Below are 27,833 nucleotides of genomic sequence, written 5' to 3' on the forward strand. Positions count from 1 at the left end.
ATGCTTTACTTACAAACTACAACGGTCAGATTCTTTATTGGTCAGATTCAGCAAGAGGAACAGATGCAGAAACTTCCTGGGATACCAAATACAGAAAAATACTTCAGAGCATGAGGCCTGGGCTTGAAGGGGTCAAGCCCAGGCATGTTGCCTGGTCAACTTCACATGATGGGAGAGAATGAAAAAAGGAAGTTTTGCTTCCTTCCAAGATGGGGGGACGTGACTTGCCAGTAGTTAAGTCTGAGAAAACTCTATGGTCTTGACCTCTTAAGAGTTGAGCTTACTAGTTCTGACTGCAATTGGCCACACTCAGGGTGACGACACACATTATATTTTAACCAACGGGTATCCATCGCTGTGTTTCGTAGAATTGGGACCCCAAGGACCATCTAATACAATGCCCTGCAGTGCAGGAAATCTTTTGCCCAGTGTAGAGCTCGAACCCACAATTCTGTGATGAAGAGTCGCACATTCTATCGACTGAGCTAGATTGATAGTTGGCTTTTATATATAATGGACTGAAAATTGTACAATATCCACATGTAATTGCTGTTTGTACTGTGAGACCCTTTGGACATTTAGGTAAAGAATTTGCATGAGCTGCAGTGGCAGGCGGCTCCACAGAGGGGCCATTTCACAGACCAGGGCCGGCCTGCCTGCCTGCAGTGACCCTCAAAAGCAACTCTCCTGATTGGTCCATCCAAGACAATCCTCACCTGAGTCACACATTTGAGCAATGCATGACACAGGACTCTTGTCACAAAGGCCTGTGCTGCTAACACACTGGCTCTAGCAACCCTCTGAGCACCCTCCACCACCCACCACGGCTGCTGCTGCTGCTGCTTGCTCTGGCTGCGGCAGAGGGAACAGGGCAAGGGGGAGATGAGTGGAAAGATGCTGCACTGACTTCCAGCTACCGGTTTCCCCCCGCCTTCCAGCTATGGCTGTGCCAGGGGACAAAGTCTACAGCTGCCTCCCTTTTGGAGAGACACACCAGAAGCTGCTAGCCACCATCCTGATTGTGCTGGGACTTCTCGCTTTACTGGAATATGCCGTCAGACTGATTTCTTTGGTAAGCTCTGGGCCAAAGATGGAGGGTGTTACGGGTGTCCTTGTAATTGAGCGTGCTGTTGGAAGCACCAAGGTTTAACTTCAACGAAAGGTTTGCAAAGAGGGACCACTTGGGTTTCCCACCCTGTGCCCTCAGTGGCTGCTGAGCAAGTACATTGACATTTGCCTTTTACTTCCCTGCAGGGCTGGATTAGCATCTCTCCGTTAATGAGGAAAATACATGACTCTTGCTTCAAGAAAGGTACGTTTTAGATGAGAAAGAGGTGTGTGATGATGAGGATGATATCCCGTTTCCTTTTGGTCCCTCAAGTTCTTAGGATTATGCTCCTGTCCTGTTTTCCAGCTCTTTTGTTTCTCTCAGGCCACGGAAATCACGGTGTTGAAACTGGAAAAGTATCTGCTGGTACCCCCACAGCTAGAAATGTCAAGGGGGTGGGGAACTAATAGTCAAGGAAGCAAGTCGAAAGTGGGAAAATCTTGAGTATCTTTGGCTGCTCAAACCTCCCCACAATACCAAACAACCCAGTGTTTTGGGCAAATAAATGTGTGTGTGTGTGTGTGTGTGTGTGTGTGAGAGAGAGAGAGAGAGAGAGAGAGAGAGAGAGAGAGAGAGAGAGAACTGGAAAGAGAAAGGAGATACCTGTAAATGTGCAGTTTTATTACTCTGATACAAGATTACAGCACAAACCTTCGTTACGAACACAGTTAAGATATACACATACGTAACTGGCTATAATGGAATATTCAAGAACTTAAACAAAACTAGGTTCAAAAGATTTTTTCATTCAAATGAGAACAACATACATCAACAAGCAAAGGCACATCCCCAAACTTTTATTACTCTGAGATGCTTAAAAAGTTGGAGTCTGTTAGCTAAGACTCAATTGCTAATAATTTGTTAGCTAGCACGACTGAAAGAGGGCTAAATAAATTTGCTAATAATTTGTTAGCTAGCACGACTGAAAGAGACTAAATAAAGAAATGTCTCATCACACAGGGATAGCTAGTGTGGTTCTCCCCACCCCAAAACATTACGGACTACAACTCCCATCATTCCTATTGGGCATCCTGGCTGATGGGCATCGTAGTCCCTATCATCTGTGTTGACTACCCTTGTGTAGATCTGCACTCAGGCCCTTCTTCAGCAACACTCTGGCAAGCCCTGCTGACACTGAACCCCTAGCAGGGTGGCTGGGTCAGCAAGCAGCCACTTGAAATTCCCTGCAGTTATCCCAATGAAAGCTTTTTGGGAAAGCTCAGGTGCCTGCTTACAGCTTACCTTCCAATATCATCAGGTTAGCCCATGACTTTGGCAGCAGGGTGGGGACAGTCAAGGGGGTGGCCCACCAGAGGACGTATTGCCATGGGTGCTCTTCAATCCGGAGCCTGCCCTTTCCTCCCCTACAAAGTGTTAGGTCTGGTTCAGATGCAGGTCAACACTCAAGAGACGAGCAGAGAAGTTAACTCTTTATTCAAGGAAACAATATACAAGGCAGCAATCCCTACAAACAGGGCTGGCCCCTATGAAACAGCTGCCAGGACTGAAGGTCTTTGCCTGCTGTTTCCCTCTCAGTCTCCTGCCCTGCTGGATGTTTTCCAAGCAGCTTCAAATTATATGGGGCGGGGATGGTGAGGGAATCTATGACATTTGTTCTGCAACATGCATAGCCCTCCCTGCCCTTGGAGACAAGGGGGGAGAGGATCTTAATACAGTATGACCAGCAAACTCCTGGGATGCTTCTGCAGCCTCCTTTCCCTCCTCCTCTGCTTCATCTTCTGAGCCTGAACTGCTTTCTGCACCTGGCTCCTCTTGCTCACTAAAGCCTGTTGCTTCCTCAGCATCCAACCTCTCCTCCCTCCTTCTTCCTTTGACCTGTGCTCAGTCTCTCACCACCACTCCCTGGCCTCTGAGGCTTCCTCCTATGAGGCTTCCCTAGGGGGTTCCCCAACTGTTGCCTCCCACCACTCCTTGTCAGCCAGCTAGTCCCTGACACAAAGTTATCATGGTTGTATACTACCATGGCTTCACTCAAAGAGTCCTGGGAACTGGGCTCTTAAATTCTCTTCACTTCTGAGACTTCCCCATCCCTCTCCTTGGGACCCTTCCCCCTATTCCATTATCATTTCTCTGCTAGTTTCACCAAACAGCCTGCTCAGGAAAGCGAACCAGGCTTTGCTTGATCTGGGATTCCGTAAATTAACTTACAAAGTTTAAATTGGGGGTGAGGCCCACTTTTACAGCCTGAAGTCCACTTTCCATTCTGGTAAACTTTCTGGGAGCCGCATAGCAAAAGCGGAAATGTGAATATTACTCTTTAGACTAGTATTTACACACAATCTCACACATACTCCATCCAGGCAGAAAAAAAGAAGCATTATCAGAGTTCAAGGACACATACTTAGGAGAGTGCAAAGCAGGGCTGGTGCAGGTTGTGACCTAGGGAGGGGAGGCATGGCTGGTTAGAGTCCCAAGGGCCAGACAGAGCCGTTTGGAGGGCTAGGTTAGGTCCCTCAGCCAGATGCCCCTCACCCATGCAGTGTTTCTCAACCTTGGGTCCCCAGCTGTTGTTGGACTACAACTCCCATCATCCCAGACCTGCTAGTTAGGGATGATGGGAGTTGTACCGTAGTCCAATAACAACCGAGGACGCAACTTTGAGAAACACAGGCACTTTAAAGCAATGACCAGGGAAGCAGCCTCCTTTTCCTCCCATTGATGCTCCCAAGTGTTCTAACCACCCTCACACTTCCCCGCCTCTCTTTACCTCAGGCAGCCAACTTCTGAAGACCATGAAGGTCCTCTCCAGCAGCAAGAGACTGTGGAAGGAGTCACTGCTGCTCAGAAGCCGCAAGAAGCTCTCCAGCATGCGCTTCCGCTGCATCGTGGAGCCCGTCAAAGTCACAGTGAAGATGAGCAGCCTGCAGGAGCCCAAAGCGTGCTGCTCGCAGGGCGGCCGCAAGAGCAAGGCCTACTACTCTGGCGAGTGGTCCAGCCACCACGACACAGATGACAAGAAGGCCAGTTGGTACAGGAGACCGCAACGCCGACAGAGCAGCCCGTGCAGCTCCCACCCCTCAGACACCGAAACCCCCCAGCCGGCGTGCCCCGCCGGCTCTGTTGCCTCCTGGGTGCGTTTCAACTTCAGCCCCCCGCAGCGCGCCACCGAGGCCGCGAGCAGCTTGGCCCGCTGCGGGGCCCACACGCGGAACCACCAAAGAGCCACCGGCGACAAGCACCACAGCTCGGACGTCACCAGGGAGGGTGCCCATGGGCAGAGGTTCCTGCAGCACTCGGTGGGCATGAACACCGAGGAGCCTGCTCCCCGCTCCCCAGAACCCCCTCACGAGCACTTCAACCCCCAGTCCAGCGAGACAAATTTCATCCCCAGCCCCATCTTGCCGGGCCCTAGGCGGGTGGTGTACTCTGCCCTGGCTTCGGATGCGGCGTCCAGGACCCACCTCAACGGCGAGGAGTACCCCTACCCGCATTCCCCAAGAGGGCCGCGGCACCGCCTCGGGCCAGAGTGGCAGCAGCGCTTGCCCGCGGCGCAGCAGGCCGAAGTGTATGTTTACCTGGTCAGCCCTCCGCTGCCCAGCCCGGAGCACAACCCCGACCAGCCCAACCACCCATTTTCCACATCCCAAGGCATCTCCAGAAAGGACGTTCTCGCCAGCAGGGTGTCTCTCAGCCACAGCAGGGGCAGTTCCAGCCAGGGACCGGCAGGGCAGGGGGGCAGCAACACCCACAAGCAGCGCAAGAGCATCTGGGAGAGGAAGCACCAGCAGAGGTCCATGCAGCCGAATCCGGACTATGAGAAGCTGGCAGGAGGCAACGGTGGCGCCAGCCTGGGCCACCACGAACCCTTCTCCCACAATCCCCCTCTCCTGGCAGACAGGGGGAGGGGAGGTCTCGATGCAACACCACCCACCATTGCCAGCTAAAGGTGCCTTTCAGAGGGGACGGGCTCCTGAAAGGAGCAAATGGCAACCTCTCCCGTTTCGTTGAATACCCTTTGAGCGTCCTCGGGTCAATAAAACTTGAAGGCAAGGCATACACATTTCTGTATGGAGATTATTGGAAGTGTCTCAGAGTTTGCGACTGGTTATTAAGTAAAAGAAATCTCCGTGTCCCTAGATCTAAACAATTGGGCAGAATACTATCTGGTAGAGAGAGTCCCAGAAGAGGTGTCAAAACACACAGCATGCAGCAAAGTGAAGCATGGGAATATAACAATAACACCACCAACAACAACAACAATTTTTATTTGTACCCCACCCATCTGACTAGGTTGCCCCAGGCACTCTAGGTGGCTTCCAACTTACAGTGGTACCTTGGTACTCGAACGGCTTGGCTTCTGAACAAATCCGCTCCTGAATGCCGCAAGCCCAGAAGTAAGTGTTCCAGTTCGCAAATGTTTTTCGGAAACCGAACATCCGACCTGGCTTCTGCTTGAGTGCAGGAAGCTCCTGCAGCCAATCGGAGGCCGTGCCTTGGTTTTCGAACAGTTTTGGGAGTCGAAAGGACTCCCAGAACGAATTAAGCTTGAGAACAAAGGTACCTTGTATATAAAAACATTCTAAAGCATTAAACATTAAAAAGCTTCCCTATACAGGGATGCCTTCAGATGTCTTCTAAAGGTTACATATAGGGTTAGACCTGTTAAATATTTTGTTCTAAGTCATAGAATCAAAGTACAAAAAGGAGAGATATAGTATAACACAATGAGTATAATCAGTTACATTTCCATACACACACACACACACACACACACACACACACACACACACACACACACACACAATGTGTGTGTGTGTCCGTCCCCAGATATTCATAAAAGGTTATTCAGAAGAAGCATGGCTGAGCAAAGACAAGATTTTGAACTTTTTCTGCTCTCATAATTCACTAAACACAATGTGTGTGCGTGTTTGTGTTTAAAAAAGAGGCTCATTATTTATAGCTGCAGCGCTGAGATCTAAAAGGCCACAGTGCGTTCAGGGTAATCGGAAAATGCAGAGACAAAGGAAGAGACCTTTGGATACAGCATGATCACTGCTACAAACGAAAAAGGATTTAGGGCATCTCCTCCCAGGATGCTTCACAGCCTAGAAGGGTGGCAAGCATCCAGATCTGGCATTAGCAAAGCCAACAAGCCTAACTATTCCCACAGTACTGTACAAGCTTTCGGAGAGCGGATGGAGGCTACAGTCTACAAGCCACAGTCCAAAAGAGATGCCTTTTCTATCCCCAGCCCGTCAACTTGAGAGCTTAATACCTGCCCTGGAATTGGGGTTTTAGTCCATGGAATGCAGGCACCCCACTATAGGTTCAGGTAGCAAGCAAAAAAAATAAAATAAAAATGTTTTGGGCTGGTCCTACCATTAAGCAGATTGTGGCAGCCACCTCTGGCGGTGGATGCTGAGAGGTGCAGAGCAGTAATGAGGCTTTGCCGAACACAACTCTATGCCATGTGGTCTTCCCTGCAAGGCTTAAGGCAGCCGACTGCAAGGTGGAAGGTGGTGTAAAATTCAGTTGCCAAACTGGCAGGGTTTTGGATACGCAGGCAGTCATGGTGGTGGGGAGACCATATTGTCTTTGCCTCAGGCAGCAAAACAGTCCAAGCAGAGGGGGATATGTCTGGCTACCCTATTTTTTGGCATGATCTACATCAGGCATCCCCAAACTGCGGCCCTCCAGATGTTTTGGCCTACAACTCCCATCATCCCTAGCTAAGAGGACCAGTGGTCAGGGGGATGATGGGAATTGTAGTCCAAAACATCTGGAGGGCCGAAGTTTGGGGATGCCTGATCTACACTAACAGTGGATGAGGGAAAATAAAAAAATTCCTTCAGTAGCACCTTAAAGACCAACTAAGTTTTTATTTTGGTATGAGCTTTCGTGTGCATGCACACATGCACACGAAAGCTCATACCAAAATAAAAACTTAGTTGGTCTTTAAGGTGCTACTGAAGGAATTTTTTTATTTTGCTTTGACTCAGACCAACACGGCTACCTACAGTACCTGTAACTAGTGGATGAGAGGGGCACTGAGAGTAGGAGGCCCCAATTCCCCTCACAGAATAACCTCACAATCAATCCTTCTTTCCAGGCAATTCTTGGAATTGTAGCTCTTTGAAGGGGAAAGAGTTTCCCAACAGCTTTCAGAACCCTTAAACTACAGCTCCCAGGATTCATGGGTTGTTGTTTTCTCGCCAGACGGGGCCTTATTTTGGTCCATCTAGCTTAGGTTGCCTCCCTCTGAAGGAGCAGGTATACAGCTTGTGGGTAATTTTGGATGCTTTGCCTGTCACTTGAGGCTCAGGTGGCCTCAGTAACACGGAGGGCCTTCCACCAGCTTTGGCTGGTGGCCTAGCTGCACCCCTAACTACTGTTGTCTATGCTCTGGTAACCTCTAGGTTAGGTTACTGCAATGCATTGTACATAGGGTTGCCTCTGAAGACGAGTTGGAAACTTTAGCTGGCACAGAATTCAGTGGCCAGGTTGCTCATCGGGGCAAGACTGATCCTGGCACAACTGCACTAGCCACTGATTCGTTTCTGGGCCCAATTCAAAGTGCTGCTTTTGACCTAGGTAAAGGGACCCCTGACCATTATGTCCAGTCGTGACCGACTCTGGGGTTGCACGCTCATCTCGCATTATTGGCCGAGGGAGCCGGCGTATAGCTTCCAGGTCATGTGGCCAGCATGACAAAGCCGCTTCTGGCAAACCAGAGCAGCACATGGAAACGCCGTTTACCTTCCCGCTGTAGCGGTTCCTATTTCTCTACTTGCATTTTGACGTGCTTTCGAACTGCTAGGTTGGCAGGAGCTGGGACCAAGCAACGGGCGCTCACCCCGTCACAGGGATTCGAACCGCCGACCTTCTGATCAGCAAGCCCTAGGCTCAGTGGTTTAACCACAGCACCACCTGGGTCCCTTTTGACCTAGAAAGCCTCAAAAAGCTCAAGACCGCAATACCTCAAGGACAGCCTCTTCCCATATAAGCTGACCCCCGACCCTGAGATCATCATCTGAGACCCTTCCCCCGGGCTGGCGCCTTCATGCGCATCTTTAGGCACCAGGCAACAACATTCCTCTATAATCAGGCCTTTGGCTGATTATCTATTATTACCTTGTAAATGTGTTTGTGGAAGGGGCTTATTGATTTGTTTTTGTTTGTTTTGTTACATATTTTCTGTTTCCATTTTTTATTTTTATGTTGTGAATCACCATGATCTTCGGATCAAGGGTGGCATACAGATTCAATAGTAATAAAATAGTATCGCCCACAGAGAGCAACTAATTTTTTTGTGGGGGCTTCCTAGGAGCCGGTTCCTATGTGCATGATTTTTTAAGGGTTCGCTCTTTTCTTCCTCTTTCCAAAGGCGCAGCTTCGTAAACATCTGCGGTCACCAAACGCATCATAACCAAGGAGGGACGGAGGCTCCCCTCCCGACGACCTTCTCCAAATGCCAGCGCTCGCCAGCAGCTGCAAATTGCAATTATTTGCAATTGGGATTCCTGCAAAGTTCAACATTTAAAAAAACAGGCGCGCGCGCTGTTAGGCGGCTTTCTCTGGCGGGCTTCTCGGCACAAAGATTTGCTTTGCAAACTTGCATTTCTTAGTCAAATCCAGCGCTCCTTTCTGCCGCCTCTATGCAAATCGACCGTCCATTTGCAACGAGCGGCAATATTCTCCGGGGTGGGGAGGGGAGGAGGAAGAGGCTCCCGCAGTGCCTGCTGGGGGATGTAGTTTCAGTGGGAAGCAGAACCGGCAGGCTTGAAGCGGGTAGTGCTAGCTCCCTGCAAAAGCCACTGTTTGGGATGGGTAAATCTACCAGCAAATGCAGGCTGTGTCTCATGCCCATGCCCAGTTATCAGGACTGAGTTTCAAGAAGCCTTTGACAAAAGTCCCTCACCACAGGCTCCTAAATATTAGCTAGCCAATTCGGTTCAGCTGTAGAAGTGATGCATGTTGGCGCAAAAACAAGCAAGCTAACAAAACAAAAATACACTTAGTTTCACATAAAGGCTACTATCAAGGCATCTGAACTGGAGATGATGGGCCAGGAACAAAACCTTGGGATCATTTTGGATAGCTCAATGAAGATAGGGATCCACTTGTGCGGAAGCTGTGAAAAGGGATGAACTCCATGTTACGGATCGTTAGGGAAAGAATATTTTAGATCTGGAAAAAGTTCAGAAATAGGCAACCAAAATGAACAAGGAGCTGGAAAACTAACAACATTAGTCTTATATTCTGGGGGGAGGGATAGCTGCAAGGGGGCATTACAGAGGTGTAGAAGATGGTGTATGGAGTTGAGAAAGTGAATAAAGTGTTTTCCTCCCTCTCTCATAATATTTACTATATATCCCAACTTTCTGCCAAGGCACCCAATACCCAGGACCATCCGATGATGGTGATTCATAGCTGTCAAGTTCTCCCTTTTTTTAAGGGAAATTTCCTTATGCTGAATAGGCTTCCTCGCGAGAAAAGGGAAAACTTGACAGCTATGTGCTGAATGTTGGAAAATTCAAGAAAGACAGAAGAAGAAGAAGAAGAAGAAGAAGAAGAAGAAGAAGAAGAAGAAGAAGAAGAAGAAGAAGAAGAAGAAGAACTTATTCACACAGCACATTGTTAAACTATGGAATTTGCTCCCACAAATTACCAGCGGCTAACCAAATGCTTCTTGGGAATCTTACAAACAGAGCATGAAGACAACAACCCTCTTCTGCTGTTGGTTTCCCAGAAAGTGGTGTTGCGCTGGTACACTGCTTCTCAACATGGAGATATCATTCAGCTATCGCATAACCTAAGTGTTGAATTTAGTGGTTAAGTAACAAGTAGATGAAACTTGTATTCTACAAATCCAGCAGAAGCATGGGAGGGGAGAGGTGCGCTGATGCGCTTGTCATGAGAAACTACACGTTTGGTGTGTTTGGTGTAACATACACATACGGTAGTTGGTTACCTGGCCAGATCAGTTCTCCGTTCTCTTGACAGCTAGTGGGCAAGTGGCTACAAAAGAAAACAGCCTTTTCTGTGGTTGCACATCAGCTGGGATGCTCTTCCACAAGTTGACTTACCTGGCCCCTTCTTTGATGTATCTTAGACCAGGCTTAGCCAAATATAGTAGTGATGCTTTTCAGATGTTGGACTCCAACTCCCATCAACCCCAGCCAGGGATGGTTGTAGCCTAGCAACAACTGAAGGGCCACAGGTATCTCACACTCAATTTAGCCTCTAGGCAAAACGTGTTCCGTTTCAATGGCCTTTGAGAATTTAATTCAGGTGCGTTTATTACGTTGGGCTTAATTTTGACAGGCTTATGTTCACCTTCTGGCAATACAGTCGTACCTTAGATCCTGAACGCCTTGCGAGTCGAACATTTGCCTCCCAAACGCCGCAAACCCGGAAGCGAGTGTTCTGGTTTCCAAACGTTTTGGAAGTCGAATGGACTTCCAGAACGAATTCTGTTCAACTTCTGAGTTACCACTGTATAATCTTTGAATTACTGCTTTTTGTTTGCATCTCCTGTATTCTGCAAAGGGTTTTGGAATTCAGTCTCTAGGATTCTGCACTTGATTTTCTGGAATGCTAATTGTGGGAGCATAAACAGCGACTCGAGTGATAGGCCACAGGTTGATTTCGCTCTCAGTGCAAGCTAGCCATGATGATGACAGATCAGACATGAAATGTAGGCAGAGCCAGAATTTTATAGTGGTGAGCCACATTTTGGTTTCCAGCAGCCTTTGTCCAGTTTCCAGACACATGGCTGCAAATGGCACACAATTTGGCAGCCACAGGATTTTGCACAGAAATTTGAATTGGATGTGTTCCTTTTTTAAAAAAAACATAATTTTTATTGATTTTACAAATTACAAAAGATGGTACATACATAAACACCTTTTCCACCTTCTTCCCACCCCCCTCCATGGGTCCTCCCCTGCCACAGAAGTATCCCACGCAGGTGAACAGTCAGAAGTGGTCCATTTTGTGATTGGGTTTCTGTCCTCCTCCCCCTCCCCTGCCCCCGAAGCCCCCCCCTGCCACCAGGGAGCTCCAGTAAACCAGGGCAGTACGCAGGAGTTCATCCATCCAACCATCTACTGTCATACCAAAAAAAAAAGAAAATACAAAAAGAGAAAAAGAGAAAAAAGAGAAGAAAAAAAAGACAAAAAGGAAAAAAGACAAAAACAAAAAAAAATTCATCATAATTGTTAAATTCATAATTGTTAAACCATATTTTGTGGGCTTCCCGACCCTCCCCCCTTCCCCGGTTTTCCTCCCTTATTTATCATCTTCAACAGTTTCATAGTTCATATTTTATAACATACACCTTTATATCTTATACCACTTTTAAACTAACTATTATCATTTTCGCCTAATGTCCAATCACTGAAAAATCAAACTCCCATTTTTTCTTCCCGTGCCTAATTTTTACCCCCTCTATAGGCCTCCATATTTTCACCTTTTTCCAGAATCAATTCACTTTTTAAACCTATAACTATTCCCAAACTAACCTTACACCCCCCGAGTACCGGCTCCACCCCACCAATCCAGCAAGTTCCATAGTCAGCAGTCCAGTTATAATCCTATTAACCCATCCTTACAATCACAACTTCACTTTCCCTTCACCCCACCCCCTGTTTACAGTCTTTTGCCATCCAGGCCTCCATATCAGACCCCTGAGCTTCTTCTCTTCTCTGCTTAATTTTTCCTTCTTCCCTGTGGTCATTCTGGAGTTCCAGTAAATCCAATCGTGCCCCCCTCGAAGGGGAGGCACTCCATCCAACTTTTTGTAGAGTAAAATCATCATTTTTTTCATGGTGGGCTTCATTTTGTGTTAAATCATCACAGTCCTCATCTTCATCTTTTCCTTCCAAATCACAATCACCATCATTGTCATTCTCACATTCGTCTTCTTCAGTTTCAAAAGCTTCATCTTCTAAGAAATCATATTCTGCCATCACCATCTGGAATTGTTGCTGTAACTCTTGCCGTTGTGTCTCCTCTTGACATAGTTCTATTCTTGCTTCCCACATTAAGGTCAAAACAGTCCGCTGAAACTCAGGCGGGTACCTTTTTGTTGACATAGTTCAGTCCTGTCAAGGTCAAAACTTGTCACATGGGGTGGAATATGATCGCAGTCTATTTTCTCGACTCCATTTTAACAAGCTGGCTGCATTCTTAAAAATAAAGTTCGAACTCACATTTCAAAAGCATATAGACCAAAAAAGAATTTCCAAAAAGTCCAGAGATAAAGATAGAAATAAAATTTAACTATAAATCCTGATCAGCTCACTGGGTTGTCTGGGCTGCCGGCTCCCGAGGAAAAGAAAGGTCTTTCTTAGTCTTAACCTCTTTCTGCAGGGCATTCACAACCACAGTCTCTCTCCCCTTTTACCCTGCATTTAGGGGAGATTCTCTTTGATGCCTTTGAGGAATCCTTTTAAGTTAAAATCTTCTGTTTACGGCTTCGGGTTTCTGTTTACTGCCTCTTATGTTACCGTAGGGGGGGGGGTGGCTTCCTCTTTTCCCCTCTCTCCCAGGTCCAAATTGTTGCCTTAATTTACATTCCAAAGAATCCAAATTACTCACAGTCTATTCATTTGCTGAATGTTCTTGGAAGAATTGGCCACCTCCACTTCCCAGACTCGCAGCTTCGCGCTCTCAGAGCAGCAGTGTCAGCCTGTCCGCCGCGGTTCACCTCCTCGCTCTCGGGGGCTTAAACAAAGCCGATCCGGGGAGGAGAGAGCCTGCTTTTGGCGCCGCCAGGCAAAATCCGTCCCCAAAAAGCTCGATTTGGGGCTTTTAAGGAGGTTTCGCTTCGCTGGAACGATTCCCTCCACCTCTGAAGCGCCGAGGTCCGCTCCGCTGAGCGGACCCCCGTCTGAGCAAGATGGCGTGGTCAACTGGAAGCCCCTGAATTGGATGTGTTCCAACGATTGGTTAACTGCACCAATCCATAATGGAATGCCATACTGTACAGGAATTTGGGGGCTACTTTGGCGCTAAAGACCTTTAGTACTTTTTTTTTTAAAAAAAATGTATGTATTAAAAGACGGCTTAAGAATTTTGTGAGTGTGCGCGCGAATGTGAAGGTGGAATTTAAGTTTTTAAAATCAAAAAGGAATATTCTCCATAGGACTTCATTCATCTAAGAAGAAATAGGCTCAGGCGCCGGTAGTCCACGGACGCTTCTGCCGAGAGACAGGTCTTGCTACCACGCGCAATGCAATCCTGCACAGTACACGTCTACTCAGAAGTAAGCCTCGCCAACGAGCTCCGCGCGACTTATTCCCAGACCCCACTGAATTGCACGATCAGGCTTCGAAGCGCCTCGAAAGTCCGCGTCGCCGTCCTCGTTTTGCGCCGCCCCAACGGACGAGGCGTCGGCGGCGAAGAACTACGAAGCCCAGGGGCCTCTGCGGCCGGCCAGGCTCGATGTTTTTCCCGACCCGGCGGCGGGGAGGCGTGGCTGGAGCCCGGCCTTGGAAGGGGCGGAGAGGGAAGGATGGGTACAAAGGCGCGCGAGCGCTGGGGAACACTTTCAACGCTCCGCGGCTCCAGGCGAGAGGTCGTGCTGCTGCTGCTCGACGGGGCGGGGGGCTGGAAGCGCTTTGGAAAGGCGGAGCGCTCTCATTGCCCCCTGCCGTCGATGCTGCGGTTGCTTTTGCCGCTGGAGCTGCTGCATGGGGCGCGGAGCTGCTGCCGCTACTGTGATCGCTGAGTCGCTGTTGCTCGGGGGAGCGGGCTCCCCCGGTCTTCTCCTCCTTCCTCCTCCTGCTCCTCCTCGCCCGTGGACCGCTCGCTGGGTCGCGCGGTGACCCAGGCAGAGTAGGACATCTCCTTCCTTCCACCCTGGACGTCTTTCCTCGCGCCTCGTCTCGCCCTTTCCTCCTCTTGGATGCTTATTCCAGCCTCTCCCACTCTCCGCCGCCCTCCTCGTCCTCGTCGCCCTTCTCCTGCTCTCCAAGTAGCAGCTGCGGCCATCGCCGTCGGGGCTGCTCCGGCGCCATGCACACGGTGCAGAAGGACACTACCTTCACGAAGATCTTCGTCGGGGGGCTGCCCTACCACACCACGGACTCCTCGCTGAGGAAGTACTTCGAGGTGTTCGGCGACATCGAGGAAGCCGTCGTCATCACGGACCGGCAGACGGGAAAATCCCGGGGATATGGCTTCGTAAGTGCGGATTTGGGGGGCGGGGTGTCGCTTTTCGGGAAGGGCTGGGAGGGGGGGTCTGTTCTGGTCACCTGGCGTCGGGGCACCTGGCCAAAGGACCTCCTCGCTAGCTCGCCTCTTGCAGGCCTTGCCAATGAATTCTGAGTAGGCGACACGTCGGGGCGCTCACCTGCAATAGGAGTCTTCCCTTTTCTGCCTTAAGCCTGCGTTGAAAGGTTAAAATTTCAACGGCTGAAAGGGGAGACAGGCCTTGGGGAAACCGTACAGTATTTTTAACTCCCTCTTTCTCGAACTTGGTGATCCCTTTGAGCCATAACCAGTCTATATTGAATGAGATACTAATCGAATTGTAGAGCTAAAGGGGCCCTGAGGGTCATCTAGTTCAGCCCCTGCAATGTAGGAATCTCAACTAAAGCATGACAGATGTCCACCCACCCTCTGCTTAAAATCTTCCAAGGAAGGAGAGTCCACAACCTCTGAGGGGGTCCATTCCACTATCAAACAGCTCTTTGTCAGAAAGTTCTTCCCGATGTTTAGTTACAATCTCCTTTCTTGTAACTCGAATCCATCGGTTTGGGTCCTACCCTCCAGAGAAGGAGGAAACAAGCTTGTTCCCTATTCCCTATGTGACAGCCCTTTCAATGTTTGAAGATGGCTATTGCATCTCCGCTTAGTCTCAGGCTAAAAATACCCAGCTCCTTCAACCATTCCACATCAGGCTTCGTTTCCAGACTCTTGAGTTTGATGCCCCTCTGTTATATAAACTTGCAAGGAAATATGAGGTGGTGGTGGGGGTTAAGGAGGTGGGGTGCAATTTGATGGCTTAGGCAGGGAGCCCACAGGCCTGCAACTGCCTCTTCTGGCTTATGAAACTGGAGGAGCCACATCTAGAGGGACTTTGTTCCAAAGTTGGTTTGGGAGTCTTGTAGCTTAGAGTTGGGGTGCTATGTAGGTAGAGGGAGCAGAAAGTGGGTAGTTACTCCTAGGGGAAGAGATGGACACGAGCTGAAATCTAGGTTCCAAAGGGTCTGGAGAGCTCATTGTATTGTATTGAAGTGAAGTGTTCTGCTTAATTGGAATTTGCGTGTTCTTGTGGGATATGTCACCGTTAACAATAATAGTAAAAACAACATTTGGTAAAGGAAAGGAGACTCCTTGGAGAGGCCTGTAGCTGGGAAGTGGAGACTCTGCTTGGGATTAGATTATCTGCTCAGTGTGTTTCTGGGGAAATGGGGTTGTGGGTCGCATGAACATTACAGCATCTCTTCCTTGAAGCAGTGTGTGTGTGTGTGTGTGTGTCTTGTGTTGTCTCCCTCATCCTTTCATACTGAGCGGGGAGTGGGGTGACCTCCGAAATTTTATCCCATCAAGGAATCCGTTCCAGTGGTTCTACGGTGGTCCTGATCTGTAGGGAATTTGCAGCAGAGTGGCAGAAATGCTTTGCGGGTCCGAAAGGGGAGGGTGTCTCTTGGAAAAGGAATCGGGCTTAACAGTTGCAGGGGGTATTGCGTGAGCAGAGGTTTCTGCAGGTTGCGTTACTTCCTGCTGCTTTCTGACTTTGTGACCTCTAATCGGTATAGAACTGCAACACTGAAGGGTACTCAGCTCTGTGCGTGGGGGAAATGGTTTTGTATCCCAGTGTACTGCTATGGTCCATGGGGTCACGAAGAGTCGGACACGACTAAACGACTAAACAACAAGTACTGCTGCCCCACTGCCTTCGATCCTTGTTGTTTTGTTCCCAGTTCACAAAAATCGGGGTGGGAATATTACCCTATCACGTTCCCCTCCCCCTCTTCCAAATACTCCCACACTGTTCATGCTGTGGGAGTATCACATGGGCTCCTTTTTGCATTTCATATGGATGTCTTCCCACAGTTTTTCAAAGTCAGTTGCTGGGTGAGGAGATGGAGGAAATTGCATCTTCTCTCTGCCTTTCAGACTTTTGAAGGGATTGCATGCTGAGTGCAGGAGCTGGGAGAGGTGAATAGCGAACTCAGTTCTCCGAATTCACACAGCCAAAACAGCAACATGCACAGACAAGGTGTTGGCAAGTTGCAGAGAATCCAGAGGTTTGCAGAAGTGCAAAAAAGATAATTTAAATGTGCATACACACATTTTTCAGGGTGGGTGGAGGAGGAGTAGCCTCTCTAGAACAGCTCAACAAGGACTGAGCATTTATTGGGTGGGTGGGTGTGGAAAAAGACATGGCTGACTAGTACTGATGAGGAGCACTTTGTGCTGCAGTATTTTGTTGCAGGCACCGCTTAAGTTCCTTAACTTGCTGCTGCCACAAAATGCAGGGATAGCTTTAAAATTAGACAAATTCATGGAGGTATGAAGAAGTACCAGTCATGGTGGCTGTACGCTATCTCCACAGCACCACCCATGTTCCTAAACCATTGAGCCTCTTTTGCCGATCGGAAGGTCAGTGGTTCGAATCTGCTTGATGGGGTGAGCTCCTGTTGCTCTGTCCCAGCTTCTGCCCACCTAGCAGTTCTAAAGCCCGCCAGTGCAAGTAGATAAATAGGTACCACTGTGACGGGAAGGTCAACGGCGTTTCTGTGCGCTCTGGCTTCCGTCACTGTGTCCTGTTGAAGCGGTTTCGTCATGCTGGCCACATGACCCAGAAAGCTGTCTGTGGACAAATGCCTTCTCCCTTGGCCTGAAAGCAAGATGAGCGCTGCACCCCATAGTTGCCTTTGACTGGATTTAACTTCCCAGGGGTCCTTCACCTTTTACCTCTGCTATCTCCAGGATCAGAGGTGGGATGGCTCTGAATACTAGTTGCGGTGGAAAGTGCAGTTGCCCTGCAGTCCTGCCTGTGAGCTTCCTAGAGGAATCTGATGGGCTGCTTTGAGAGCTCATCTTGCATTAGAGACATGGGAAGCTGCCTAGTTGATCCCTCTTGCCCATTCTACACAGGCTGGTACCTGTTCTCGCATGTTCTTCAGCAAATGCTTTCGTAGTCTTACCTAGAGAAGCCAAGGATTGTGCCTAGGATCTCTACCGTTTCCTTTCCCAGGTTCTTAAATTTCTACTTAAAAGGGAATTCTTCAGAAAGACTCAGTTCTTGTTGGAAGCAACAGGAAACTTTCTCTAACCAATAATTGACCTTGCACTTCATTGTTGGGCATCTTGAAGATGCCTCTGCGAAGCTCTCAGCAGGACATTTTCACCACCACCTCCCAGCCGCTTTGCATTTTTATCATTAGAATAAAAAGTCAGTTGAACTTCTGCACCCCAGGAATGATTTTATGCGGTGTATTCATAGCATTATGCCAAAGCCGAGACAACTGTGGCCAGTCTTAGCTATGGTTTATTGTAACAAGCCAGATTCAGATATGGTTTATGAAGTTGACTTGTTGCAATAAGCCACAGTTAGGACTAACCACAGTTTACGAGGTTGTGCCTAATGTTAAATCGCAGTTGAAAATGGAAGCAAAAAGCTTCTGATCTCGGTACCTGCAGTCGAGAGTTTGGTGTGGGGAGCTAACAAACCCAAGACAAACTCTTTCATGCAACACTAAGCCAGAGTTTATTGTTGCATCCCAACCATGACAATGATTTCCAGTTATGTAGGAATGTCACATTTAGCTGGAGTCTTTAAAATAGAACTTGCATGGTCTACATAGACGAAGCATGTTAATTTCCCCCTGGAGACAACTTTGCGTTTAGCAGTTTTGTCGTGTATCGAAATAAACCCTGCAGACTTGATAACAGTGTACAGACAGGAGTGTCTCCTGCCTTCTCAAGCTTCAGTAATGCAATTCCACACTTTCAAAAAGGGGAAGCTGTTCATTTCTGTGCTGTTCTTGCTGCTGGTTAGGTGGGGCTGCGCTGCTTGGGTTTCTGTTTGCTTTGTTTGTGAGAAGAAAAGGAAAAGCTACCACCTGGTGTTCCCTTCCAGTGCCAAAAGGATTGGGGGGGGGGGAGGCGGCGGCGACGATGTGTTGTTGTTTTTTTAAAAAAGGAAACAAAAATAGTAGCTACTCTGAACTTATCTGCTTGCAGTTTATGGTACTGTCCCTTGAGTGCTTTTTTCCTTTGGGATACTTCCATCTACTGCTGGCTTTTCCACTGTAAATCACGTTCTGAAGGTACTTCGGCCATAAAGCTGCCTCCGTGAGTGTACCAGAGTTCAAGGGATCTTGAATCTTAAAACAGCATCTTCTTCGCCTGCCTCCGCCTCTGCTTGTCTGCTTGGCTGCTTGATATTCAGCCTGCCTGCTCTTTTTTACTTGTGATGTCAAAACAGGAAACAAAAGGGGGATATAGGTGGAGATGATTAGGCTTCCTCCCTCCAGAGCCACATAATGGATTATCCCCTCTTAACAGCTTTTCAAGTGAGATTCAAGGAGAGTTCTTAACTTTGTTGTGTGGAAGTGCTCGCTAGAAAGGAGGAGAGATAAAACACCCACTTGGTGGTGTTCCAGGTCTCTTACAAACGCAGTTTGTCTGCTTCTTCGTTCCAGGTGACCATGGCTGACAGATCTGCAGCCGAAAGGGCTTGCAAGGATCCCAACCCCATCATTGACGGCCGGAAAGCAAACGTGAACCTTGCCTACCTGGGAGCAAAACCAAGGAGTATTCAAACTGGTGAGACTAACTGCCCCCCTCTCTCCCACTCTCCCCCTAAAATGGCTCAATATATTTCTGGGTTTGAACGGGACAATAAAAATAAAGCTGTGTGTTTTCTGCACCCAGGAAGCTCATTCCACCATCCAAATAAACTCTGCATGCTGAGTGTGATTTGCTTCTGCTGCCAAGAATGGAGTTTTCAATGTCACTGACAATCTCTTGGCAAGTGCTGTAGGAGCTGGAGCAGAGAGACCCTGCAACTATGCAGGCTCCAGTTCCCAAGGAACAGGGACCCTGTGTTTTTTGTACAGTCGTGGTCAAGTGACATGTGCAGCCCCCCCCCTTTCTTGTGTATGCATTTCCCTTTTCTGGTTTGTTCTAACCCTAGTTTACCATGATGTCCACATCTGGCAAACTGTGGCTGAGGCGAAATAATAATTTATTATTTATACCCCCGCCCATCTGGCTTGGTTTCCCCAGCCACTCTGGGCAGCTTCCAACAAAATATTAAAATACAGTAGTCCATCAAACATTAAAAGCTTCCCTAAACAGGGCTGCCTTCAGATGTCTTCTAAAAGTCTGGTAGTTGTTGTTCTCTTTGACATCTGCTGGGAGGGCGTTCCACAGGGCAGGTGCCACTACTAAGAAGGCCCTCTACCTGGTTCCCTGTAATGGAACCACCAGAAGGCCTTCAGCGCTGGACCTCAGTCCAGTAGAACGATGGGGGTGGAGATACACTTTCTAAAAAAGAAAGTGGGGGATGAAATTGGTATATAAGGAGCATATGGTATGCTTAAACATGCAGAGTACAGTGGTACCTTGGTTTACAACCATAATCCGTTCTGGAGGTCCATTTCTTATCCAAAACAGGTTGTAATCCAAAACGTAGGTAAACCAAGTTGCCCCTGTACTCTGGTTGTCAGACCAGGTGATTGGCCTCTGTGACATCCAAATTGAGCCATTATATACAAATCATTATATGGCAAAGTGAGGAGGAATTAAAGAACCTTTTAATGAGGGTGAAAGAGGAGAGCACAAAATATGGTCTGAAGCTCAACATCAAAAAAACGAAGACTACGGCCACTGGTCCCATCACCTCCTGGCAAATAGAAGGGGAAGAAATGGAGGCAGTGAGAGATTTTACTTTCTTGGGCTCCATGATCACTGCAGATGGTGACAGCAGTCATGAAATTAAAAGACGCCTGCTTCTTGGGAGAAAAGCAATGAGAAACCTAGACAGCATCTTAAAAAGCAGAGACATCACCTTGCCGACAAAGGTCCGTATAGTTAAAGCCATGGTTTTCCCAGTAGTGATGTATGGAAGTGAGAGCTGGACCATAAAGAAGGCTGATCGCCGAAGAATTGATGCTTTTGAATTATGGTGCTGGAGGAGACTCTTGAGAGTCCCATGGACTGCAAGAAGATCAAACCTATCCATTCTGAAGGAAACCAGCCCTGAGTGCTCACTGGAAGGACAGATCCTGAAGCTGAGGCTCCAATACTTTGGCCACCTCATGAGAAGAGAAGACTCCCTGGAAAAGACCCTGATGTTGGGAAAGATGGAGGGCACAAAGAGAAGGGGACGGCAGAGGACGAGATGGTTGGACAGTGTTCTGAAAGCTACCAACATGAGTCTGACCAAACTGCAGGAGGCAGTGGAAGACAGGAGTGCCTGGCATGCTCTGGTCCATGGGGTCATGAAGAGTTGGACATGACAAAACGACTAAACAACAACAATGGCAAATCTTTAGAAAATCTGTGTTTAGCTCGAAGCTTACAGTAAACAGAGGTTGGGGGTGTGGGGGTTTTTTTGTTGAAAAAATGTAATTCAAGAAAAATCATAGGTGTCTTTCTGTAGCTTGCTGGCTCACTTGAGCCATCATAGTTGCTTCTGCTCTTCTTATTGCTCTCCTTTGGAAAGTTCTGCATGCTTTTAAGGACAGGCTTCATTTGTGTTCTTTTTGTCAGCTCCAGAAACTATAGGCCGTGCAATATAGCCATTTGATGTTGTGACCCAAGAGCCTTGCAGATTCAAAGAAAGAAAAAACAGACAAATTATCTGAAACATGATAATGTATATATGTCTTGAGTTTCTGAGCATTCACTGGAGAATAGATGTGCTGGAAGCAAAGAAGGGGAAGATGGGGATTTGTGCAAAGAAAAGAAAACTGGGGAACTTTGCCCAAGGATTAGTATAGTTGGCTTGAGATTGTATATAAACTGCAGCCGACTGTTCACAACTGCAGTAAACTTTGCGTGTGTTAGAGAATGGTTACAGATTGAAGCAGAGGCAAACGTCTGAGACCAAGGGAAAAGGTTGACAGCAGTCTAGGGGGAAGGCAGAATTAGACCAACTCAGAAAAGGATGCCGTGAAAGGGAGGTGGAAGCATTTTACCTCCAAGGAATCAAAAAAGGGAAGATGACAGTGGGTCGAAGTAAGGAGGGCACCCGTTAATGAATGTCAAAATAAATTGTAGATGCTTTCATGAATGAAAAACTGGAGCTTTGAGCACAAACATGAGTCAAGTTGGGGACTAGCTGTCTAGAAAAGAGACAGGTTTGAGACTTGGAATTAATAGAATGTAGCAGAGTGTGGGTGATATATTAATAGCATATTGTAAACTGGGAAAATTAAATAGTGGGAAACTTGCTTGTGTAGTTACACAAACATCCTGTGATGGTGGTGGTGGGGAGTGGGAAGTTGACATGACACATTTTTTAGAAGTTTATTAAAATAGCTAATAGAATATATTGCAGTCATCTGGTTCAAGAATAATACCAAACCATAGTTTGACATAACTTGAGGCAGTGAATGAACCTTGTTCTCCTTCTCTCCTTTCGTCCACTCCAATTCAGTAAGTTGCTTCCTGTGTAGTACAAACATAGCCTGCAGTTAGAATCCAAACCAGCAAACCGGTTTGTACTTGCCTTGCAAAACATGCCCAAACTGTAGTTTGTAATCATGGTTTTGAGAGACATGCAAACCATAGTTTGCTAGTTTACATGTAACTGCAAACTATTACTTGTGCTATATGAAGTAGCTGCACATGGGAGTGGCTGAAGTGTTGAGGTCTGGAAGCACAACTAGTTTTAATGTCAAGGCTAAACATAACAACAACAACAACATCCTGCCCAATTCCTTCTCTATTCACCTAGTGTTGGCTAAAACAGTGTTTTCCAACCAGGGGCCATATGGCCCCCCTGCCCCCCCCCCAGGATATTCCAAGGGGGCCACAGGAAGGAAACAGTGTCGGAAGATGGCCACGGTCGGGAAAAGGTTGGGAAACACTGGGCTAAAACACACACTCTGAAATATGGTAATATACAATACAAGAGAAGCCTTGCCCAGTTCAAGTTAAGTCACCAACTGTTGGTAGCAATTCAGAGCAGAGTTAGAGAGAGGCCTGAGGACAGGATAATGTTTCTAGAACTGCACAAAAGCTTATGCTGTTTTTGTTAGCCTTAAAGGTGCCACAAAACTGCTCGCTGCAACAGACTTCACAAGACTACTCTCCAGAATTTGTCAGATATGTTGTCATAGAGAAAGTAAACACAAAAATTGTTTGTACTAAAGAGTAAGGATTAAGATAGCTGCGATGCACGAAGCTAAACTGTAAATCTCGCCGCAGACAGTTGCACTTAGCTCTGAGTAAGCAGGCCTAGGCACAAGCTGCACTTCTGAATACGTGATAACGTTGCACACCCAGATCTAATATTGCATTTTGCAAACATTTTTCTAGGTTTCACCTTAGGGGTGCAGCAGCTACATCCAGCTCTCATCCAGAGACCTTATGGGTAAGTGGAATTCTGTTGCTTTTTTAAAAAATTCATTAGCAGTTTAAAGGTAAAACAGCAACTGGTCTTGAAGAAGGGAAATAAACTCCTATGTTGCAGCAAAACCTGCTGGAAATCTACAGCAAAGCTTTTTAATCTTTGTGTTTGGATCACCCCGAAACCGTTTGAAAATCAAGGCGCAGCTTCCGATTGGCTGCAGGAGCTTTCTGCACTCAAGCGGAAGCCACGTTGGGTGTTCGGCTTCCGAAAAACATCCACAAACAGGAACACTTACTTCTGGGTTTGTGGTGTTCAGGAGCCGATTTGTTCAGGAGCCAAGCCGTTCGAGTACCAAGATACCACTGTATCCCATTTCTTCAGTCCCTTTGTCCTATCCAAAGAGTCGGAAGCATAGCTGCCAAGTTATCCCTTTTTTAAAGGGATTTTCCCTTATGCTGAATAGGCTTCCTCGCGAGAAAAGGGAAAACTTGGCAGCTATGGTCGGAAGCCGTTCCATAGTCCGTTTCTCCAATCTTTAATTCCCCCATGGGATACATTGCACTGGGAAGTTCTCCTGCACAGGCTCTGCTGAAATGAATGGGGGCTGTGCAGGAGCGTGGCATTTCTGGGTTTGTGACTGCTCTCATGCTGGATAAACTTCGTACGACCTAAGTAAAGGCTCTCTTTTTTGGTGGGTTTTTATTTTTGCATAGCATTAATTTGAATTTGCTGCATGTCGTTGCCTCGTTGCTTTGTGCTCTGTGTGACAATCCTGGCCCAGAAGACAAGCTGCAAAGTCTTAATAGTCAATGAAAGGAACATTAGGTCAGAAATTGATTCTGGACAGATGTTATACGGGGCTTGAGGAGCCTACAGAAGTAAGCCATTGTCTGCTGTTTTCAATAGCATATCCCATTCCTCCCCGGTCCTGAACATCCTCTTTTTATGCATCTAATAGGATCTGGCAGCTGCTCTGGAAAAGACAAGTGTGCTGCTAGAGAACAATAGCAACTGTCATACTACCTTCATTTAACTGTTTAATGATTGATGCCATCCCTTATTCCTTTTTTCTTTTTTCTGCACTGTGTTTTTTAGAAAGTGCATGTTGGGTGCTCTGTGTGTGTGTGTGTGTGTGTGTGTGTGCGCGCGCAACCTTGGGAAGGCTTCTGGATTTATGAGGCAACGCATTATCTTTTTTTCCTTTGCCAAGAATAATTAATATTTAATCTTTTTTTCCTGTCCTCTGCAATTTTTTATGCTTTTTTCCAAACCTCCCCACCCCCACCGGGAAGCCTTCCTGCTCTAGGTTATGCCAACTGCATTGATGTTAAAGATTTATTGGTGTGAGAGGTCGTGTTGTCACAATAGCGACTTCACCACCTCTGTGTGTGTTGTTGAAACAAATTGCTTTTTTCACATTCAAATGCCCCTTTTGGGTGCACAAGTGTAGGGCGCTGCCTTCAAATACGGAATATTTTTTTCCTGTTCTTAATAGCTCAGGGGAAAAAGAGCACTGGGTAGCGTGTGGGTTTCTTCTTTTCCTTTAAGGCTCGGTTCGGGGAGGGGGTTGTTGTCCCCATTGAGGATGGTGATAGCATGAACCCTGTTGAATTCAGCGTGGCGTTTTCTGCAGCTCTGCTGCTGAAGCATTTCCTGACTGCAGTTAAGTACAGATGGCCTAGATGTGCATTTGCAGAACTGATCTGAGAAGTAGACTCTGCGCAGCTTCCCCACCACACTATCCAAATACTGAATTTTGCAGTTGTGTAAATCTGCACTAAAATAAGGAGGAGCTTCCCACCGTCTGCGAGGTGCTCCGTGGAAAAGAGAAATGGCTCTGTGCCAGTTCGGAGAGCTCGGACCCAACCATAGCTCCTCGGAAGTCAGTGGGCTGCATTTCTTTTCTCTGACCAATGGCCGTGTTAGCTGGGGATGACGTAGGTTGTGGTCCAAAAACACGGGGCAGCAATGGATGGGTATAGCCAGAATGAATTATAGAAAGGCTAGTGTGAGGGACAAGGGATATCGCGAAGTCCCTCCCATCTTGAGGTCCAGCCCATCCCCGAGCACGGGGGAAAGCAGCAAGAGTTCCGACTCAAGTGGGGAAGCAGGAAGTGGTGTCCGAGGCTCAGGCAAGGTAGCGGAGCCAGCGTCCCAGGTGGGACAGGAAGGGGAAAGCAAGGGGGGTAGACCGATCCCCCCAACTCCGGAATTGCGCAGGAAGCGTCGGGGGAAGAGGCTGGGTCTCCCCAAGTTGTTATGTTGGAGAAAGACGCGCCAAACGCCATTCAGAGGTTCTGACTCAAGCGGTTAAGATGTGTCTCTGTAAATAGCACTGCCTTTAGCACTGTAAATACGCAGCACAAAATAAAAGATAAAATGCAGAGCGGTGTGGCGTCGTTACTCTGAAGTAGCCCATCAACACCCCTGTGACAGCTAGCATAATAAGAGGAGGAAACGTACGTCAAAGTAGTCTTAATACCTCCTAGTTGACTATCAAACCAGGAGGCTAGAAACTGACCCTTGCCACCATTGCACATGTCTGTGTACAACATGTGCGGTGCTTGTAGTTGGGTTCTCTGTACTCAGTGCCTATAAGTGAAGAGGTCTACAGTCTACATTCATCCTGACAGTTCAATCAGACCTCCATATACAGGAGCAGTATACCTTGGAATGCCTTATGCTAGGCACAGACATGGGATGGTTGTTGTCTTTATGCCTACCATGTGAGCTTCTGGATGCCTTCACTTGGAAACAGAAGGCTAGACTAGATGGACCAGATTTCCTCGTATCTGTGCCAAATGTGGGGACATCTGTGCACATTTAGCTTCAGCTATGCATGTGGAAAAGCTAGTGGGTGGGTGGAAGCTTTTTCCAACTCTTGTGTGCCTTGTCTTCATGCACTATGGAATATGGAACTCTTCATGTGTGCCTTGCAATCTAAGCAGTCACTGTTCTAGTTCTTGGGCATTGGGTTTTGTCAGCCGAGAAACCATTGGGGTTGCATGCGGTGTATATATGGCAATGAATGTTAGAAATTATTTGTTGGTTGCCAAGAGACGAGAACTGGGAGGCCAAGAGAGGCAGGGAAGCAGGGAGAGAGATATGCATGCATATATCTTGTTTGTAAGCATCACTAAACAAGAATTTCGCTGCATTCTGCTCCAGCAGTGATTCAATCGTGGGAGATGCAGGCTGGCAAGACGGAGAGATGTTTGCCCGAGTGATCTTGGCTAGCACTGTAGCCTTGCTCCCAAGCAGAGCGTTGGGAGTTCTCCTGGGCAACACATGTTTGGCAGCTGCCTCTATTATTGTCCTGCTGGAACAATAGGCAAATAAAGTTTCAGGGCTGGATCCAGCATTCCTTGAGCACCCAAGGCTTCAGTCGCCTTTGGAATGAAGAACTAAAAGGGTAGTGTTTCTGGCCCCTGATATTTGCTAGGAGTGATTGAAACTTGATCTGTTGATCTGTTACAAGCTGTGCCCTACATCCTCCGACTTCATTGTGTGTGGAGGCAAAGAGGGCCGGGGGGGGCAGGATCCATTGCAAATGAAACAATAGGGCTTAAAATCTCTTTTGTGGATCAGTATCCAACATGTCAAGTTCTTGGGCCGTGTACACACCATAAGCAGGAGTGCAGAAGCCCTGTGCAAGGACTTCCACCTGCGGTATGGGGCTTTCCCCCTTCTCCCCTTTTTACCCCCATCGTAGCTCAAGGAGGAATTCGGGGGGGGGGGAGACGGATCCAGAACAGCATACAGCAGGGGGAGGAGAGCTGGCGATTGCTCTTTCTGTTGAACTGCATTGCTTGTGCAGACGGAATGTTTGTAATAGTGTGACACTAAATTCCACCTCGTACATTAAAAAATAATTAATATCCGGAGAGCTGTACTTGTTGAAAGTTCTTGGAATCATAGATCTGAGGGGTAGATTGGAGTCCCAATGATTCTGAGTGGGTGAGTGTGCTTTAAATGCATGATGTGTACGCAGACTGGTTTTAGGGCTTCACGGGAAAGGTTTTGACCAGAGCAACTCTCTGGATTCCTCTCCTTCCCTGGCAGAAAGGCTCCTGGCAATTCATTTATTACTTCAGAAGGCGTTCCTGGGGGTGGTGAGGGAAATGTTGTTGCGGTAACCACAGACAACAGACCCTGCAGTTAGCAGTGTTGAAATTTTTATTGCAGGTCTCACGAGAACTAGAGGTTCTCTCTTTGAAGTGCAGCAGATGTGAAATTTCTCTCGCTCTCTGCCTATAGTCGGGAAAAGAGATTGCAAAAAAAAAAAAAAAAGTTGGGGAAAGGGCCTAGCTCTGTGGCAAGGCACCTGCTACGCAAGCAGGAAAGGTCCCAGGTTCAAATTCTGACCGCTCTGGTTAAAAGGAATCCAACGTAGCCTGACTCTGGAACAACAGAGTGACTTTTCTCCTAGAGTGGGCAGGGGTGTCTTGCAATGAGACACGTAAAGCTGCCGAATCTTTAAAAGGGTTTTTCATGCCGCAATTTCAAGCTGTTGAGAGGTCTGGTTGTTGGTGTGGTTTAATGCTAACAGGGAGAGTTCCTAAATGGGTGCTGTTACCTGCAGGGTACTTCCTGGACATGTGGTAGATGCTGGTCTGTTTCAGATTCTTGCCAGATATTCTTTGAGCGGGTGGGTCTTATGTAGACAGTGTTAGGAACTTAGGTATATAAGCTAGGCACCAGATGGCACCTTAAACCTAGGTTACGGTAGCCACAACGGAATGTCTATTCACCAGGGGGTTGAACTGTATGACCATCGAGATCCCTTACAGTGCTACGATTCTATGATTCTACGATCTCAGCTACATAGCTTGACTGTAGCTTGCCCTTACAACAATTTGCTTGTCCCAGTATGCAAAGACAAACATACACAGTGGAAATGGAAATAGTATTAACTATGGACTAAGGCAGAAGTTTTTAAATGGTTAGTCGCCAACCTGGCACCGGGAAATCTCCACATTCTCGGTAGTGGCACCTGCCCTGTGGAACGCCCTCCCATCAGATGTCAAAAAGAAAAAACAACTCCCAGACTTTTAGAGGACATCTGAAGGCAGCCCTGTTTAGGGAAGCTTTTAATCTTTGAGAAATTAGTGTATTTTAATATTTCTGTTGGAAGCCGCCCAGAGTGGCTGGGGAAGCCCAGCCAGATGGGTGGGGTATAAATAATAAATTGTTGTTGTTGTTGTTGCAACTATAGCTAAA

At 47.5% G+C, this 27,833-nt stretch overlaps 2 protein-coding genes across 2 annotated transcripts in view; both read left to right on the forward strand.

Annotated features, from left to right (window-relative positions):
* The first annotated feature begins 804 nt into the window (after nt 1-804).
* LOC118088185 (uncharacterized) lies at nt 805-5,123 on the forward strand. The gene is made up of 3 exons (XM_088674679.1): nt 805-1,099; nt 1,255-1,312; nt 3,842-5,123. Exons 1-3 carry the CDS (start codon nt 941-943, stop codon nt 5,011-5,013), a joined length of 1,389 nt encoding a protein of 462 aa, XP_088530805.1. The 5' UTR covers nt 805-940; the 3' UTR covers nt 5,014-5,123.
* Nucleotides 5,124-13,634: 8,511 nt separating this feature from the next.
* Nucleotides 13,635-27,833, forward strand: part of RBM38 (RNA binding motif protein 38) — a 30,658-nt gene continuing 16,459 nt past the window's right edge. The window contains exons 1-3 of the mRNA XM_035123258.3: nt 13,635-14,257; nt 18,733-18,856; nt 22,580-22,634. Coding sequence (XP_034979149.1) covers nt 14,090-14,257; nt 18,733-18,856; nt 22,580-22,634 — 347 coding nt within the window. The 5' untranslated portion in view covers nt 13,635-14,089. The remainder of the gene's footprint in view (nt 14,258-18,732; nt 18,857-22,579; nt 22,635-27,833) is intronic.

Source organism: Zootoca vivipara, chromosome 7 (genome assembly GCF_965207765.1).
Source record: "Zootoca vivipara chromosome 7, rZooViv2.hap1.1, whole genome shotgun sequence".
Lineage (NCBI taxonomy): Eukaryota > Metazoa > Chordata > Lepidosauria > Squamata > Lacertidae > Zootoca > Zootoca vivipara.

What these genes read in the sequence shown, in the direction of transcription:
- LOC118088185 (XM_088674679.1), top strand. Translation starts at nt 941, where the DNA reads ATGGCTGTGCCAGGGGACAAAGTCTACAGCTGCCTCCCTTTTGGAGAG. An exon ending in CTGGGCCAAAGATGGAGGGT is followed by an intron (nt 1,100 to 1,254) that starts GTTACGGGTGTC and finishes ACTTCCCTGCAG; the next exon opens with GGCTGGATTAGCATCTCTCC. An exon ending in TGACTCTTGCTTCAAGAAAG is followed by an intron (nt 1,313 to 3,841) that starts GTACGTTTTAGA and finishes TCTTTACCTCAG; the next exon opens with GCAGCCAACTTCTGAAGACC.